At 28.7% G+C, this 18,991-nt stretch overlaps 1 protein-coding gene across 4 annotated transcripts in view; it reads left to right on the top strand.

Annotated features, from left to right (window-relative positions):
• LOC135925164 (DNA-directed RNA polymerase I subunit RPA1-like) overlaps nt 1–18,991 on the top strand; it is a 59,914-nt gene that overhangs the window by 15,816 nt on the left and 25,107 nt on the right. For 3 of the 4 annotated variants that reach the window (XM_065460376.1, XM_065460375.1, XM_065460374.1), the window contains 5 exons: nt 6,485–6,600; nt 8,001–8,217; nt 9,541–9,761; nt 10,012–10,261; nt 10,841–10,983. In XM_065460376.1, coding sequence (XP_065316448.1) covers nt 6,485–6,600; nt 8,001–8,217; nt 9,541–9,761; nt 10,012–10,261; nt 10,841–10,983 — 947 coding nt within the window. Of the gene's footprint in view, nt 1–6,484; nt 6,601–8,000; nt 8,218–9,540; nt 9,762–10,011; nt 10,262–10,840; nt 10,984–18,991 lie in introns of those variants that run through there. The other variant, XM_065460377.1, reaches the window with a different exon arrangement.

The raw sequence follows: 18,991 nt of genomic DNA, 5'->3' as shown, positions 1-18,991 counted from the left end.
TTCAATTTTTATAAAAAATTTAGTTTACATTAACCTGAGACCTGCAGGCCAGGTCCGGGTACCAGGGCCGGCCGTTTTTAAAATTTACACGGGCCAGGCCGAGTCTGAAAATTTTTTTTAAATGACGGGCCAGGCGGTATTTTTTTTAAAATTTTATACAACATGAATTATTATATTCGTCAATTAGATATGGTTATAATGATTATATATAGTTATGATTAATATAATGTTTGGTGATAGTTAACACTAGCTAACACTCATAGTATCTATTACACAATATAATTATAGTTTTCCTGCCATGGAATAAATATGCAAAGGATTAAATACAATATTATATAATATATGTTATATTTTTTTTATTAATTAATATCAGTTTTAATATTTTTATAAATACAATTAATATAGTATATTCTCTAAATATTATTTACACATTTTTTATAGTATCAATTTGTAATATACTAAATATCTGTTTAGAATAAAAATAAAAAAAATATATGTTGTTAAACAGCTCGTTTTGAACCGATTTTTAAAAAAACTCAGTTTTTGATCCAGAAAAATATTATGCAAACCTAAAAATTTTGCTCATGAAGGAGCAAAGGTCTAGACATTATAGTATATAAATTTCGAGGCTTTGTCAATATTTTTCTCGCGAAAATATTGAGTTCACCGTTTTAAAAAATCGGCTCAAAACGAGCCGTTTAACAATATTAGTTAATATGCTTGCTTATTAAATGATAATACTCGCCGAAAAATATGATAAAATACCAAATAGATGAATTTTTTGTATATACCAGGTCGAATATAATTTTAAAAAATTCCGAGCCGGTCATAATAAAATTTTTAAATCCTGGCCAGGCCGTAAAAAATTTTTGAAAAAAAAATCCGAGCCGGTCATAATAAAATTTTTAAATCCTGGCCAGGCCGTAAAAAATTTTTGAAAAAAAAATCCGACAAATGGTACCTCTGCAGGTCTCTGACATTAACTCTTCTTTTATATTTATAAAAAAAAATCAGTCAGTGACGCGACCAGCTTCATCTTTAATCGGGAAAAAATATTAGAAAGATGTTTAATCTTTTCCCTAACGGGGGCGTCTTTGTTTAAAATTACATATTATTCCGATTTTAATCGTTATTTTAACATTTGATATAATTTAAAGGCTTATTCTTCCTATAAGGGAAAATAACAATCAGTGGAAGTTTCAATCAATAAAAAAAATTCGGGTATTTCATGCCAAGTCGATCATGATTCGGCCGGCCTCTTTTAACATTGAATTGTTGGAATTATTTAAAATCGGTAAAAAAAAATGATAAAGCAGTTTTTAGCTCGCTAGCTCACCTGATTCCAAGATACAGGGTCTCAAAGGTGCGAAAAATAGCGATTTTTGCGCCTATAAAATTTAAAATTTCTTATATAAAAAATTATTTAGGTAGAAATAAAATAAATTCATCATTTAGGTATAAAAAGATTTAAAGGTCTATCGAAAAAAAATGGCTCAAATTTGAGTCCTTAACTTCCGGTATGAGTCTTTACATGTGTATCAAAGAATTAGAGGAGTTGGTTTAAAAAAAAGATTGTTGCCTTTTATTTAGGCACCTTTTATAAATAGGTGAAGATTCTAGCGACGTTATTGGCTCTTCCTTAATATACATTTTTAACAAAAATTTAAATTTTTATTTGCATAAAATAAATCGCGCTATACGAAATTACGGATTATTGCTAAAATTTTGTCGCTAACTTACTAATAACAGGTTTTCACTTTTTATACTAAAATATTTTGAATCTCTATTAAATGTATTAATTAAACTGATAGGCAGTGGTGGCAAATGCCCCTTAAAATTTTAATAACATATCAAGTTTCCAATCATAAATCTCTTTCTTTCAATTTTTTTATTATTCATATTTATTTAATGACATAGAAGATAATCAAATTCATTACATTATTTAAAATATATTTGAAACAAAATAAAGTTAGAGATATAAATAATTATATATTTAAGCAATAACTATAAGATGAATAATTTAATTGTCTCATCTTTATGTAAAATGTTCGTTAGGGTAGCAGTTGAAAGATTGGCCACATCTAAAACTTGTACTATCTGTATCCAATCTGTATCCACAATTTATCTATCGGGGAAGGATATATATAAGAGTTTGAAGGTCCTTCAGGATGCAAAAAACTAACTAACACCTGTTTACTAAATTTTTTTCTAAAAAGGTCATCCACCATTGATTATTTATTATTTGCGATTCTATTGAATTGAATAAAATTCAGTTTCAATTTTATCTTAAGAAATTTGATAAATAGTGGACTAAATATTTTTGGAATAAATCAACGGCAATTGTATTATGAATGAGATTCCAAAATTACATAACTTAAATGATTTAAATCATTAAGTATAACTGTGCCGATCCACATATTTTTCACCGATCCTATCCGATATTGGTTCAAAATCGATCCGATATATTGATTTTTCACCACCCCCCTTTGAACCAAATGTAATTAAGAAATCAATATTTTTTGTGCGAAAAGTCGAAATATGCATTTAATTTAATTTTTTTATTTCTACTATAATTAAAATGTTGGTATGAATTTAAAAATTGTAATATTTAATATATAAAATTATAATATATTAGATTTTCTTAAAAAATATTTCCATAATTCAGATATCATATTTAAAAAATTCTTTTATTTAAAGTATAAATAATAAAATTGACGTTATTATTTAAAAATATTTAAAATAAATAAAACTTTGGGTCCTTTCTATTTTTATAAAAAAACTTTTAAAATACTATAAGTCTATTTTAAAAAAATAAATAAAATTTAATGGGTGTTCTAATTGCATTGTTTAAAAAAAAATTATTTAGAAAATATTATTAATGTAAAATAAATATACATAACATAAAATAACAAAAAAAGTAAAAAGATCGGATAGTTAGCTCGGATCGGTTTGACATATATCGGCTCGATCCGATATTTAGAAAACGCTCAATATTGGTGCCGACCCGATATTTAATATCGGCACATCCTTATTATTAAATGCCTTGTAATAAGTCACAAAAATCCTTGTACTCGATCATGAACGACAAAGGCATAATTCAGAAAAATTTGCCTTAACAATATATTATTCCTTCATTTAAATTCATTTCATAGAATTCATGCCTTATATGGTTTTTAATATATAATTTAAAAATTTTACAAGTGCGAAAACCTTCATTTTTCCCACATTTGAGGATCTGTTTCTCGGGAATCAGGCGTGCGCTATAGTTAAAATAAATGGCTATCTTATTTAACGATTTAAATAATTCCACTATATAACAATTTTATGAGGTAAGCCGAAAATTCGTAGTATGAAAAAAATATCCTCTTATTAGTAAGTTGGCAATAAAATTTTATCCATGCTCCATAATTTTATATATCGCCATCTATTTTATACAAGTAAAATTTCAATATTGGTAAAAAAATGCATATTCTGGAAGAGCCGATAGCGTCACATGGTATACGGTAAAGATATACCGGAAGTTAAGGACTCCTTTCTCTTTCAGTAAACCTTTAGAGATTTTTAATCTACAAAATGATAATTTATTATTTTTACCTTAAATAGTTTTTGAGATATAAGCAATTTAAAATTTTTACAGCCTGCGAAACTCGCAATTTTACGCATTTTGAGACTCTGTATCTCGGGAATAGGTGTATATGAAATACACAAGATTCTGATTCATATTTTGAAAAACTCTAAACATATTGTACATATTTTATTAATATTCATTAAATATATGTTATATGGGTAAATATTTTAAATTATAAATGATGTAATTAATTGATTGACCTCGTTGATTGTTAGTCTCATTTATAAGATGGATATTCTTTTAAATTATATCAAATTCCTTAAAAAAAACGTCACTGAATAATATATATTTATACACTTTTTAATCATTTTTCTAGGATAAAGCTGACCGCGTTCCAAACCGTTTTTATAAAAGAAGAATTTAGTAATGTCTAGTAGTGATCTGCATCGGGCCTAATTTTTCAAGCCCGGCCCGGCCCGAAATTATTTTTAAAATGATTTTGCCGGCCCTGCCCGAACTCTAAATTTTTTTAAAAAACTTTTGCCGGCCCGGCCCGAACCTGAAAATTTTTGAAAAAATTAAATATAGAAATTAATTTTTATAATTACTCAAAATATAAGACATATGTTATGTGGTGTTTTGTTTCAATAAATAAAATCAAAAATTTTTATTTTACATAAAAAATTCAATATAAAATTGATAAATTTAGATATATTTAAAAAAAATTCCAAGGTCCGACCTGACCCAGCCCGATATTTTTATAAAAATATTAGGCCCGCAGTTCTCAAATGTCTACTGAATTTTATATAAAAATTGATAGTTGTATCATTTCCCAAAAATCGTTTTTAATTCATATATATTAAATAAAATGGCCGGAAAATCAAAAAATTTATCTAGTATAATTTTTATACTTTATCAAATTTGTTATAATTATGTAAATTTTAAGATATGCTTAGTTGAATGAAGGCAGATAATGGCGGTTATACGTTATTTTTGACACTTTGAACCCGAATATCTAATGTTAGGAGGCTTACCAAATTTTTAAAACCTTGAAGTGGGTCAGCCGAATCGTGATCCCAATTGGAATTCCATACCAAATCGATAACTTTTTAGCCTTACTTTTTCATTTTGATAAAATTTTCCATGCTGAGAGAACATCATTAGAAAGCATCAAATCAAAATTTTAGCCTCCTAGTACTAATAGTTCCTGAGATATCAATGATCAAAATGCCAAAAATGACCTTTTTCAAAAAATACGATTTTTTTAATTGAGATAAACTAATGAGGCAAAAATAGAAATTATATGTAAATCTATTAAAGGCCTTTTAGTAAATATTAAGGATTCTTATAAAAAAATAATATTGTAGTTTTTATTTACATTAGTTTTGAATCTGAAAGCTTCAGGTTTTTTGCCTTCCAAATTTCTTTGTATTAAATTTTTTCACTTAAATTATATCTACTTGCAAAATAAAATTTAAACTTGCAGCCATGGGTTTTTTTAGATATTGCAATTTTAAAAAAATTTCTATATAAAAGAACTTTTTGTTAATATTCTATTTTTTAAATTTTTACCATTTTTAAACATAAATAATAAGATTTTATATATAAGTTGCTGTTGATAATTTATAGGGTTAACAAAATTTGTGATTTTTTAGATTTTAATTCCGATTTAACCCAAATACTAATATTTTAATTAGAGAAGTTGTTATAGATTTAGATTTGTAAATATCATAAATCATAATTTTTTTTACATTAGTGCAATATTTCTTTGTAATTAAAAGTTAATGCTTCAGGAGATTCGATCAGAAATTATTGAAAAAATATTGATAAGTCATGAGCTAATTTGATATTTTGTCAAATAATGAGCCTACTCTTAATCAAAAATTCGATGTTATGTGCAAACTGTTTAAGAAAAATTGTACTAGTGGATATCAATGAGTCGGAAAGAAAATCATTCATTTTTTAAAATGAAAGAACTGTAATCCAAATTTAAAATTTTATTTTTTAAACTAATGAAATAATGGTTGTTTTATTATTTTTAAATTTTACTACTGTTATTTCCCAATTGGGTGTCCTGATGCATTAGCCAAATTTATATATTCATTAATACCCTTAATTTAAAATAATCTTGATTATTAGTTTTGTGGCATTTGTTTAGTATATCCCAAAAGTTAACATTTTTAAAACTCTCCCTCATCCTTTTTCTGAAGGCTAGTTTTTAAATTATATTATGATAAATATGTTTTAATTAACCCTTTTCTGAGGATTAATCAATTGTTTATAACAAAATATTACACAAATCAAATAAGCAGTCTAAAATGTTTAGTTATTTGATAAAAGTAAAAAAAAATTAATAATATCTAAATTAGATTAGTTTATAATTATTATTATATAGTTGTTATAACTCACCATCCTGAAAATCAACATTATTTACTTTCACCGTCACATTTCTTATCTTCTCTTTTACCTCTCAAATATGTTTCAAATTTAACAAACTGTCTAAACCGAGTTTTTAGCCGAAAACTATTATTTTGGTCTCGGGGTTTTTCTTAAAAATATAGCAGCTCAATTTTGAAAGAAACTAATATAAATTAAAACGCCTTAATATTAACGGATTTTCTCCGAAACGCGATTGTATATTGAGCTTAATTAGTCACATTTAGCCATTACCCAACTATTCTTTTGACCATTGATATCTCAAATACTATAGTACTAGGAGGCTAAAATTTTGTAATCAATACTTTATGATGTTCTCTCAGTATACAAGTTTTTATCAAAATTAAAAAGGTCTGGTCAAAAAGTTATCATACCCAAAATAGATAAAGGCATTTTTGGTTTGAACATTTATGTAAAATAAAATTTATTTATTACTATTACCTCCATCAGTATAAATTATATCTTTTCATTAAAAAAAAGATAAACTCCCTTGGTGATTCCAAATATGTGACAGGCCAAACCCTAATATACGTCAAAATTTTGGCTGCATGTCAGTTATTATCTGAAATTATGAAAATTGATGCATCCACTAACAAGTTTTTATTTTAACTGAAATAAAAATAATGTATTTTTATTGGTTTAGCATTAATAATTTGTATATTAAATATTATGATTTGGATTAATCGATTTCACATGAGAACGATTTTATAAAATTTTATTTTAAAAAACATTACTGTCATCATATTAGCACTACTAGATAAGAAGTATATTTGGATACGGAACCTATACTTATAATATATTCTAATTTTGAATATTTTTAAAAAGTTTTGGATCCAAATAATTTTTAGAATGGATTTTTGGGTTCTAGTTTTTGTATTTACATGATTATAGACCAGTTTGACCTAAAAGCCTATCTTGGCTAAAAGATTTTCAAGCCAAATTGAACAACTTACGTAAAATACTTTTATGAGTCAAGTCAGAATTTTCCAAATTTTTGTGAAACTTTGAATTGGGTAAATTTAGCCTTCATAAATTATCACGAATCACTAAAATTGTTTGTTTTGAAGAAATGATCGACAAATAAAAAGTCTAATATATTTTATTGACCCAAAATAATGATAAAAATTGTTTAAAAACTTAAAAATAAAAAAAATGATTTGAACATCTTTATTTTATTATAAAACATGAAGAAATTACAAATTAAGTAAATAACCATATATAAATTTGCTTTTGCAAAATATGTTAAATTTTGTCAATCATTTAGAGTAAGTAACTATAATTACAAGTACTCGTTTAGAAATTTTTTAGCCCGCCCACCCATGGTTTCTTTAATTCACCCTGTCGCCCATTTATCTAAAAGTATCTGGAACTCTCGGAACCACATTAAAATTAAAAACAAGAACACACTTTTAAAAATTTTAGCAAACGAACTAAAAACTTGTTTTTTTCTCAGGTTCTAAACTCTCAGAGAAACCTTCTAACATGAATCAAAAACATTTTAAACTATATACATTAAAGATTTGCAAGCTCGGAAGAAAGGTCCAGCCGGAGATTGGGCGAAATTAAGTCCGAGCTGGGCCAGGCTTTATAATAAAAAATGTAACAATCCTAGATTGAGCCTAAAAATGGAACCTTTTTGCAAAACTCGGGCTAGGCGATTTTTATAAAAATGAATTTAAATTATATCGATCAATCATTTAGAAAATCATATAATTTATCGTTTTAGTATTCATTTAATCATATTTTCAATTTCCTTTGAAACAATTTACCTAAATAGAGCCAAAATTTTCAAAATGACGATTTTTTAAAAAAAATATGGTTAGGGGCATAAAAATTATTCAAAATAAATTAATCCGGGCCTTGCTATTTTTCCTTAACAAGAAGGAGAGTTATAGTCCAACTATTTATATTTATGCTTCACCTTTTCACATTTCTTTTTACTTTGATCAACGAGAGAATATTAATTATTTTTTATAATTAACCCCCCTAACACTAGTATGGATGCTTTGCAAAACGAAAAAGTTGACAAAGCTCTTCGATACTCCAAATCGTCAGCGAAATTTCGCAAAAATTCTAATAAGCCTTCGACCATTTCTGGCGTTAAATTACCCGCGCACGTGACTGTGTGGAGATATATGCAATCTTGTGTTAATTTGCTACTGGAAAATGACCCGTCCCTTTTTCCGCGAGAAAAATTGACTTCCATCAAGCAAGTTATTGAACTTTTTAAATATTGAGCTCTATCGATAAATGCATTTTCATCCTATAGCCCTGGGCAAACCGCAAGATCACCTTATAATATTGGTCTGGTTTAAACAATGGCATTAATACTAACCTAGACCGATGATTCATTTATTAAAAGTGTGCCTACATTGAAGTTAGCTGTGATTCATGTCATTGGAAACAGATGCCCAAGCGGAATTTCGTTTAAATGCCTTTTAATGGCTAACTTCAATGTATATACAATTTTTAATACATTTTAATGAATGAATAGAAGGTTTAGGTTAGTAATTAATATTGGTTTAGAAGCTTGAATTAATTTATATTTCCATTTCTTTTTTGGATTGAATTTTCACAATTAAAAATGATACACACAGGAAAAATAAAATAGAACAGAAGATGGGAGGCGAATAACTAAGGCAGTTTTAGAAAAATGTTTTTTCAAAATTTCTTTGGTTTATAATTATAAAAAATTTTTTTTTAAAAAAAAATTCTTATATTCCATGGAATAAAAACATAAAAAGTATTTAGTTTCTAGATTTTACAACTGAAATAAAATCATATTATATATAATGTTAATTGAAACAAAATACTACCAAATTAATCAATCATTTGATTAAATTTTATTTAATTTGAAAACATGTAGGCTCTAGATGCATGACTCCAAGCCCATGGTTTTTGGTTATCAAGTTGACAAAAGACAATTTTGTAGACTATAAGAATCATTTAAGTTTTTTGGGGATGGCAGGGGATTGTTATTTAGAAGTTTAGAAGCTAAATAGAAGCTGGTAACTTAAAACATAATTTCACATCTTTTATATAAATTGAATTATAATTTAAATAATCTCAATGACTAAGCCAAAGCAATTAGTTAGTAAATTTTTCAAAACTTAATTCACATTTTTTGATTAAAATTTTCGAACCAAGCTTAGTCTCAAGTCGGGTCTAAAAATGAATAAAAAATTCGGACCTGGACTAAATATTTTATTATAGAGCTCTAGAATGATTTAGTGGTTAAAATTATGGCTGCAATGTTTAATCAATAATTTCTAAATCTATGCTTATTTTATTATCTAAATCTCAAAAAGTTGACTAAAAGATGTTTGTTGGTTTAGATTAGCTTATATTTTTAAATTTTGTCTTATATATACCTGTCATCTCTTTGAGGTTTTTATATTAATTTCACAAAACGTTTCATTGATTGTATATCAAAACTACCCATTCAAAAAGAAATATTTTGAATATAAACTATAAAATTCATATTAAATTTTTAGCAACATCATTTTTTTTTTACATATTTTGATATCCTTCAAAAGATATTAGAAAAGAAGGAGGGCCTCTTCAGGAAACATATGATGGGGAAAAGGGTAGATTTTGCCGCCCGTTCCGTCATTTCTCCTGATCCATTTATAGATTTAGATCAGATAGGTATTCCATTAGTGTTCGCTTGCAAATTAACTTTTCCAGAACCCGTGAACGCTTTTAATTTAGAAAGATTGAGACGCGCTATCATTAACGGTCCCGATATTTATCCAGGGTACTATTTTTATTACTTCCTAAGTTTATATTAGAAAACAATTAAAATTAAAAAATGTCTTAAAAAATCATGTTTATGATGATTATTATAGGGTTTTGTATCATTATATTTTTAAAATTTTACAAGAGAACGAATTTATAAAACACCCATGACATCTAGCTAACCTAAAAAATCATTTAGGAATTAATTTTTAAAGTTTTTTTAATCATCATAGTCATAACTTTATTGATTCATCTTTGACTTAAAATAGCGCTTTCACTGTCAAAAATGCCCGGGGTAATGTCTTATTCATAGATCCCAAGAACGTTTCCCAAAGGCTTAATCTAGCGCGCAAATTAACCTCCTCGGCAATAATAACCGCTATTGATGATAGTTGTATCATGGAGGCCTTGAACGATTCGAGCAGAATAGTGGTTGTCAATAGGCATTTGATGGATGGCGATTTATTGTTACTCAACAGACAACCTACGCTTCATAAACCTAGTATCATGGCACATAAGGTCTGATTTATGATTTTTATTTTAAACATGTTTATGATTTCTAATGTTGTGTAAACTATTATTTACATATTATGTAATACATTCTACCCAGTTGAGGATCAAATAATTTTTCAACACATTTTTTTAGTAACAAAAACAAATTATAAAATATTGTAGAGCCAGCTCTGCATCGGTCGTTTATTTCTAAGTCCTACCTGATCAGCGGTTTTCCGACTGATTCGATCATAGAATTTTTTTTTCATAGCTGGTACTAAATTTTACCTATCTTTCTTTCTTTCAGAATTGGGAATCCTGATCCAATCCGAATTTTTTTATTATTTGGCTGATAGAAAGGTGCAATATTTCAACGAAGTCGAATTTAAGGATAATAAGCGATTTTCGTGCTTATTCTTGGAGATAATATTCATAAAAATATCAGCAAAATAATTAAATTTTTGTCAGGTTCTGAATCCTACCAAGTCTGAGAAAATGTCTTCCGACATATTCGAGTTTGATGGAATCGGATTCTGGGTTGAATCAATTTATGGGTTCTAGAATATTCTATTTGAAATAAAAATGTTTTTATTCATATTATGCAAGGCCAAAATTTTACCGGCTCAAAGGACTCTCAGGTTACATTACGCTCATTGCAAAGCTTACAACGCGGATTTTGATGGGGACGAAATGAACGCCCATTTCCCCCAAGATTATTTGGGTGTAGCCGAGGGACACTATCTTGCCGGGTTTTTTAATTAAAATTTTTTTGATTGCTTTAGATTTTATTTACTAAGTGTATTTTATTTAAATTACAAATTTCTCAAATTCCACTTTTATGTGAAATATTTGGCGCATAGATTTAATTCTTAATTACAATTCTTTAATACTTGGTAATATAACATATTTTATTATTTTTAATTTATATATCGCATAAGTAAACTACGAATTGTGGAAAATTAAGAATCGACAGGTAATTAAAGTGACTAAACTGTAAATCGCGCAAATTAATGTAATTTACGAATCGAGCAAATTAATATGACTTAACTGTGAATCGAGTAAATTAATGAAAATTAAAATTGCTAAACTGCAAACGAGAATATAATATACGAATAGACCATGTAAACAGTAAATTGAGATAACTTCTCCGTTTTATGGCGATTTCCAGGTTTACCCACTTTTCCAGTTCTGACGGTCCTGAGCATCAATATTTGTAAGATTCATGCTTCTTATACTAGCCGCTATCACATTTGTCCACGTCATCTTGGGCCTTCCTCTAGGTCTTAATCCTCCTACTTCCATCAAGGTGCATCTCTTTACCCAGTCATCTTTTGTCATACGTTCCACATGCCTAAACCATCTTAGTCTATTTCGTCGCTTTACCACTCCAATCATTTTTATGCCCAATCTTGCTCGCAATTCCTTAGTTTTTCTCTCTCTCAGAGAAACCCCACACATCCATTTAATCATTCTCATCTCTGCTCTTTCTAATTTGGCTTCATGAGTCGTTTTCATTGCCCGTGTTTCTTCGCCATAAACTAAACAACTCCTTACACAGCTTACGTAAACTTTCCCCTTTAACTTCAGAGAGACTTATTTATTTGTTAGAATAGACGTCTCTCTGAACTTCTTTCATGCTTGTCTGACCCTTGCAACGTCAGAATCTACACCATCTGCGTTTAGCATATCACCCAAATTACAAAACTTACCCACTTTTTCTAGGGTTAACCCATTGCCAATATCCAAACTACCATTTTCTACGTTATCACTATTATGTACCCCTTTCATGCACGATATACAAATAAAAGTCATTCTTGATAACTCAAACTTCCTTTTTTCCCGCTACATCTATTATCTACCCATTTATGGCATCTGGTGCATTGGATTGAATTTCTAGCAACTCCTTTCCCACATACACCACAAGGCACCGGATTACTCCATCTTTAGATTTTTCCTACCAATCATCACCTTTGTTTTTGCTATATTCATTTCATACTAATTTTATCCCTCAATTCTTCCTCACTGTTTGCCATTAATACAAGGTCATCTGCATATAATAGCTCCCAGGGAAGTCCTTTACGTATTTCTCTAGCCACCACATCCATTACTAAGACAAATAATAAGGACTCAGCACGGATCCTTGATGAAGTCCTACCTTCACTTCAAAGCTTTCACTATCACCATAATCCGTCCGTACTGCTGTTTATGCTCCCAATTGCCATCACTGCTATAACCAATCATTCCTCCACACCTGTCTGGTAACCTCACGCGGCACCCTGTCAAATGCTTTCTCCAAGTCAACAAACGCTTTATACAGTTTCTTGTCCTTCGCAAGATACTTCTCCTGTATTTGTCTCATCACAAAAATGGCATATGTTGTATATTTCCCCGATGTAAAACCAAACTGCATTTCATCAATTTTAGTTTGTTCCCTTATCCGCTTCTCTAACACCCTCTCAAATACCTTCATTGCATGTTCCAAGAGTTTAATAGCTCTGTAAGATCCGCAATCTAAAGGATAATCAAACCCGTGTATACTGGGATAATTATACTTCTTCACCAGTCCTCGGGAATAGTTCCTTGACAATTTGATTTGCCAAATTCATTAACCATTCAATCCCCAAGTCATCAGAACCTTTAAACATCTCTGATACCACCATCGTTAAACCCGATGCCTTCCCTTTTTTCATTTTTTTCACTGCTCTCTTTATTTCATCCTTGCCAAATTTACACCCTGGACCTTCTACCTTTACACAACTAACATTATTATCCCATTCATTTTCTTCGTTCAAAAGTCCTTCCATGCAGATCTTTCAGGTGTTCTTAATATTATTACTATCAATCACCATTTTTCCTTCCATATTTTTCAAACCTTGCCTCTTTTTTGCCATCTGCTTTGCCATTCGAACCACATTTCCCATTCCTTCAAAGCATTCCATTTCTTTAGCAAACTCCTGCTTTTTTTCTTCTTACGCCTTCGCTATTAATTTCTTAGCATTTCTTTTCGCCATCTTGTAAATATCGTTACCACTATTATCTTTACTATTATATCATTCTTTAAAGCACCTGCGTTTCTCATCCACAGCTTTCGCTATCTAGGGTTCCACCACCAAGTCTCCTTATGTCCAGGCGACCCTTTTGTCTATCCACATATTACCTCAGTTGTCATCACCCAGGCTTTCTTCATGGCTTCCCAGTTGTCATTTAGCCCAAATGCTTGTGCCACCTCAACCTCCTTTATCGCCAATGTCATATTGAATTGACGTTGCACTCTCCTCCTTCAATTTCCAGACCTTCAGTCTTGGCACAAACTTTCTTTTAGTGATCCTGGCACCTTTAAAAGTAAGATCTCTTAGTCGATGCTGATTTATACATTCCTCTCCCGGTATCACTTTCACATTTTTTACTATACATCTCCTTAATAACAAATAATCCACCGCACTTTTGGTACTATCCGACTTATTGTTATTAATGAGAATTTAGAGAATACAAATAAATAGCATAAATAAATAAACTACTAATACTTTATTAATTAATATAAAATGTAATTAAATAAATCAAAAATAAAACAGCAAAATAAAATAATGTAACAAAAATTAAAATTAAAAGATTAAAAATTATGTTCGCAAATTCATAATATATTTTTTTAAGTAAAATATCCTCGATTATATATACATTTATTTACATCGTCTGTACTCAAATAATATAATAATTCGTTTCGTTTTTCTGTTTAAAAGTCGATTTGAATATTACTTCCTTTTTCTCGATTTTATTTCAAAGTAAATTAACATATTACAACACTTATAAGTCACTAGCTTCTCTGATTCTTTCTTAAACATTGTATTACAGACAATCATATCCATAGCATCACAAAATCTAAAATCCTCTCCCCTTCCAGATTCCTCCCGTAACTGTACCTTTCATGTACCCCTTCATAACACTACTCGCTCCTACATGTCCATTCAGAGCACCAGCCAGGATAATCCCCTCAGACTGTCCCAAAATATATCTTTCACTTCTTCCACCTGAGGAACATATGCCGAGATAATATTATATAGCTTTCTACCAAAAATCATTTTGATAACCATTATCTGGTTATCTAGCCTTCTCACTTCGACTACTTTGTCTACCAATTTTTCTGCAACCAATACCCCAACTCCAGCCTTACCATCATTACTTCCTTGCCAAAAGAATATACTTTTCACTAATCTTGCCAATCATTCTTGCGCCATTTCCTTTCCATCTGATCTCCTGTATGCAGCACACATCTATATGCCTTCTATGCGATAATCGACCACTTCTCCCGCTCTTCCCGACATACTCCCAACATTCCATGTAGTGCCCTTACTCGATCCCCCATAAAATGATTTCTCTACCTATTATCAGGTCGTTTATGGCCGTCATAAGTTTCATTTTCATGAATCGTGGTTCCACCAGATTTTCCATCTTTCTTTTTATCGTAGGCTGATGAGGAGGCCCACGGGGGCTGTACCCCACCCATGCTTTGTTATAACCATAGGGAAAATTTGTAGCAAGATTTTTACAATCGGATGCCCTTCCTGACATCAACCTCTTTAAGTGGTTTTTACACCCCGTCGAGGAGACGGTGATCCTATTCTAGACCCAGATCACGGGTAACCTTATAGACCTCCATTAGCCGCCAAAACGTTGCCACTCCCCCGCCAAGATGAGACTGAAGGTGAGAGTAAATTGAGATAACTAAACTAACTATCAATAAACGAAATAAACTAGAAATTGACGTGACCAAACTGAAAATCCACCATATGAATTAGCAATTTAATAAAATTGCTAATCAAGCTTGTAAATGTGAATCTAATTGATCAAATGGAAATTTTATAGCAAATCTACGAACCAAGCAAAACTCCAACAAACATTTAAATTTATAGTTTCGTAGAAATATATCAGGAATCGAGCAGGTTTTTTTGTAATATTGTATAGAAAACTATAAATCAAAGGTATACTAAAGAGCAGCAGAATAAGCTAACCTATCATCTAATCTAAAAAATGATATGTAAATTTTTTATGTCACTTTAAATTTAATATTTTAAACTGTTTTGCTAATTGTATCATATTAACTATTTCACCCTGTTTTTAGTCATTCTTCCCCGGATATGTATTAAAATTAAAAAATTGTCAAATTTAAAGGATATCTCGACTTTTTTTAATCATATTATTTTGTTAGTTTAGTCTATGATTTATAAATTTTTTATTGAAAACAAGAAAAATGCATTGAATAGATTTCGTTCTTACCTACATTTAATATACATTATATCACGATTATTTTATAAAAAATAAAATTAAGATAGTTCATAAACTTAATTCATTATATTTTTCAAATACTATTTTAAAAAATTTAACACATTAGTTAGACACTTTATTTTACAATGTGAAAATATATATAATAAAGAATAAATTTAATTCATAATAAATTTATAAAATATACAATCTTGTTTAATTATCACAACTTTAGAAATAACAAAATTAAATACAATATATAGGTGAGATATTAGTGTTTATTTTGGATATTTTTCTTTGTCTTAAACTTGAATGTACATTTTATCTGTTTTAACTCGTTCATCGTTGTTCTGATCATCATCAAGCTTGGAATCTTTTTTGATTTCATACGATATTTCGACAGGTACCTTCTTTGATTAGCGTCATTGTAATTTACCGCAATGTCTTTCTTAAATGTTAGAATTGTTTTTTTAAATATAACTTAATATTTATGTATAATTTTTATATGGAAAATGAGTTATACCATAGCAACGTTTTTGTCTTATTCTAAGCTCAGGTAACGTTTCTATTCGGATATAGATCTTCTTAAATTCTTTTTTGATCGTTCTATAACTTAAAAAATAATTATATTCATAAATGTCTAGATCCTCTGCCATATTTTTTTTTAAGTATAAAATTAGTGAATATGTGTAGCATGGGCAAACGTTTCTTTTTAAACCATTGTAATTTTTTTAATGATTTATCAAGCTTTTATATTTTATTTTTTTATTAAAACTATACTTCAAGATTTATTGTCTCACCGCTTGTGTCTCCTGTAGACTATATATAACTACAAAATGTCTATAAACTTAAAAAATTATATTTGATAATAATACTTTGCTAACCAATCAATTATTTAGAGGTCTGTATCAACCATTTAAAATAATTAGGTATTAGGTATCATATATATTAAAAAATAATTTTTTATTTGATGATATTCCATAATTATAAGTTTAAATATAAAGATAAACTAACCATTCAAATAATTTTTTAATAAATAAAATTTTATATAAATGGGTAGGCGGGTAAATTTTTTAAAAAGCTTAAAGCTAAAAGTGAAAAGATGTATCCATATTGGTTATGTATAATCCATCATTTTAAAGAAAAGCAATAATTTTAATTTACAAAAATTAAATTACCATAATCATGAATATCAGTTAGCGCCAGATATCGAACCTATTCACGGTGATTTCTTTGTTCTTTTATGACCATTTTATCCATTTAGAGTATTTATTTGGTGTTCCAATGACCTTTCTCGTCATAGAATACATATATATGGTGCTTTCATGACGTTTCTCGCCATAAACAATATTTATTCGCCATTAATATATAAGCTATGATTTGGGATGAAAAGTCGAAGATTCACCTTTAGGATTTTATATGATTTGGGACAATTTTTTGCAAATATTGTTATAAAATAAATGATTCAATAGTGTTTAAATCTTCCTGTTAAGTCAACAGCTAACAATGAGTTTATTCATTATCATGTAAAACCCTACCTTATTATGAATATCAAGATGTAATAAAGATAAAGTAAATATTATAGTTTTAAAATATTTGAATGGATATGATATTTTAGAAAGATATATACCCCTTAACAGTGGCGATGGGAACTTATTTTATCGATATCTATAGCCATATTTGGAGATGCTGAAATTATATATGGCTGGGTTAAAGCCGCTTAGAAATAATATCAAACAAAAAAATTTGCAGTTTTTATAGCCCTATGTATATTCTATATGGTGATTTATTAAATTTTAAGAACTCATCAGAGAACTTATTAAATTCTCTTTTAAATGTAAGGGTACGGCTTAGCAGAATTTTACGCCACTAGCACTGCTTTAAATGATCCTTTTAGGTCAGAAATCATATTTAAGAACTACCCTTATAGCAGGGATATACGAGATTTGGGTTTGCCAATTGAAGAGCCAATTAATTGTGTCATTCTTTGGACTAGTATTTATCCTCTTATTATAAAGCCTATCACTATTATTTATTTTACTTTTTTTATATGTGAAAGACAACACTATTGATACAGATAGCAAGCAATATACCTACAAAATCAGAAAGTAGTGCTATCGATTTACCTAAAAGTCATATCTACACTTAACAAAGTGGACTTTGAAGATATAATATCAGGTAAATCGACACAAGATATGATTATCCATGATCTAAAATCCTTCATCCAAATAAAAATAATAATGATGGAATATTAAAACTGAGTAGCGTAGATTATTTTAATACTTCAAATGACAATCTTGTTAAATATTCTATGGATTCTAAAAGTCCTTATAAATTGTCGATTCGCATAAACTCACTATATATTTATTGGCTACCAATTATAAATCAGATATTTCAATTGAAAATTCTCTTAATGTTTTGAATTTGCCCCTACACACAATATGGTAAAAATCGTAGATTATCATAATGCAGGAAGACGATATGTCAGATATTTCAACAAAGTAATAATTTTGAGATATCACAATGTATCATTAAAGTATGTCAAACATTTCTAATAAAAAAATTTATATCGCTGTTAAATTTCCATTACAGGTGTTTTAAAAGATAAAAAGAGTAATTGTCCAGGATTGCGATTATGAAATTGATTCAGTTATTTAAATGATGATTTCTTTAAATATATCTGCAAAAAGAAAGTAACATTGAGAGAAATGTAAAGAAGGCACAAAAGGATTTCATGACGAGAAATTCATGAAGGCACCAAATATATATGTATTCCATGGCGAGAAAGGTCATTGGGACACCAAATAAACTATTACCATGACGAAAAAAATCTTGAGGAGACAAGGAAACCTCTGTGACTAGTTTCGATATCTGGCGCTGACCGAAATCTATGGTATTTTAATTTTTGTAAATGATAATTATTGCTTTTCTTTATAAATAAATGATAGAATATACAAAACTAGTAAAGTGAGGATGATAAACAGCAATTATAGGTCTTAAGGCACATTTCTAACTCATTGTTTTTAAAAAAATGGCCCTTCCCACCCATAGCTTTACCGCCCATTTATATAAAAATTTGTTTATTAAAAAAATTTTTGAATTGTTGGTTTATTATATTAATTGTATATATATATATAGTTAAACTTATAAATTATGGAGTATCATCTAACAAAAAATTATTTTTTAATGTATATGATCCCTACCCTAATGCTTAAAATTATTATAACTGCCTTGTTACAAACTTCTAAATAATTGTGATTGATTGAATGTTAAATGCAAAGTATTTATATAAGACAATTTTTCAAGTTTATAGATAGCCTACAGCAAAAATAAGTGGTAAGATAATAAATTTCGCAGTATATTTTTATATGAAAACCTAAAATAAAAGGGCTTAATTTGATCGTTTAAAAATTACAATTGTTTAAGAAGAAACTTCCGTTCCCATGCTACACTTTATATTCACTAATTTTATATTTTTTAAAAAATAGGCATAGAATCTAG

The sequence above is a fragment of the Gordionus sp. m RMFG-2023 genome, chromosome 2 (assembly GCF_954871325.1).
Source record: "Gordionus sp. m RMFG-2023 chromosome 2, tfGorSpeb1-WG-v2, whole genome shotgun sequence".
NCBI lineage: Eukaryota > Metazoa > Nematomorpha > Gordioida > Chordodea > Parachordodidae > Gordionus > Gordionus sp. m RMFG-2023.
The sequence above is the reverse complement of the archived record's forward strand: the minus strand, read 5'-3'. Positions and strand labels throughout refer to the sequence as shown.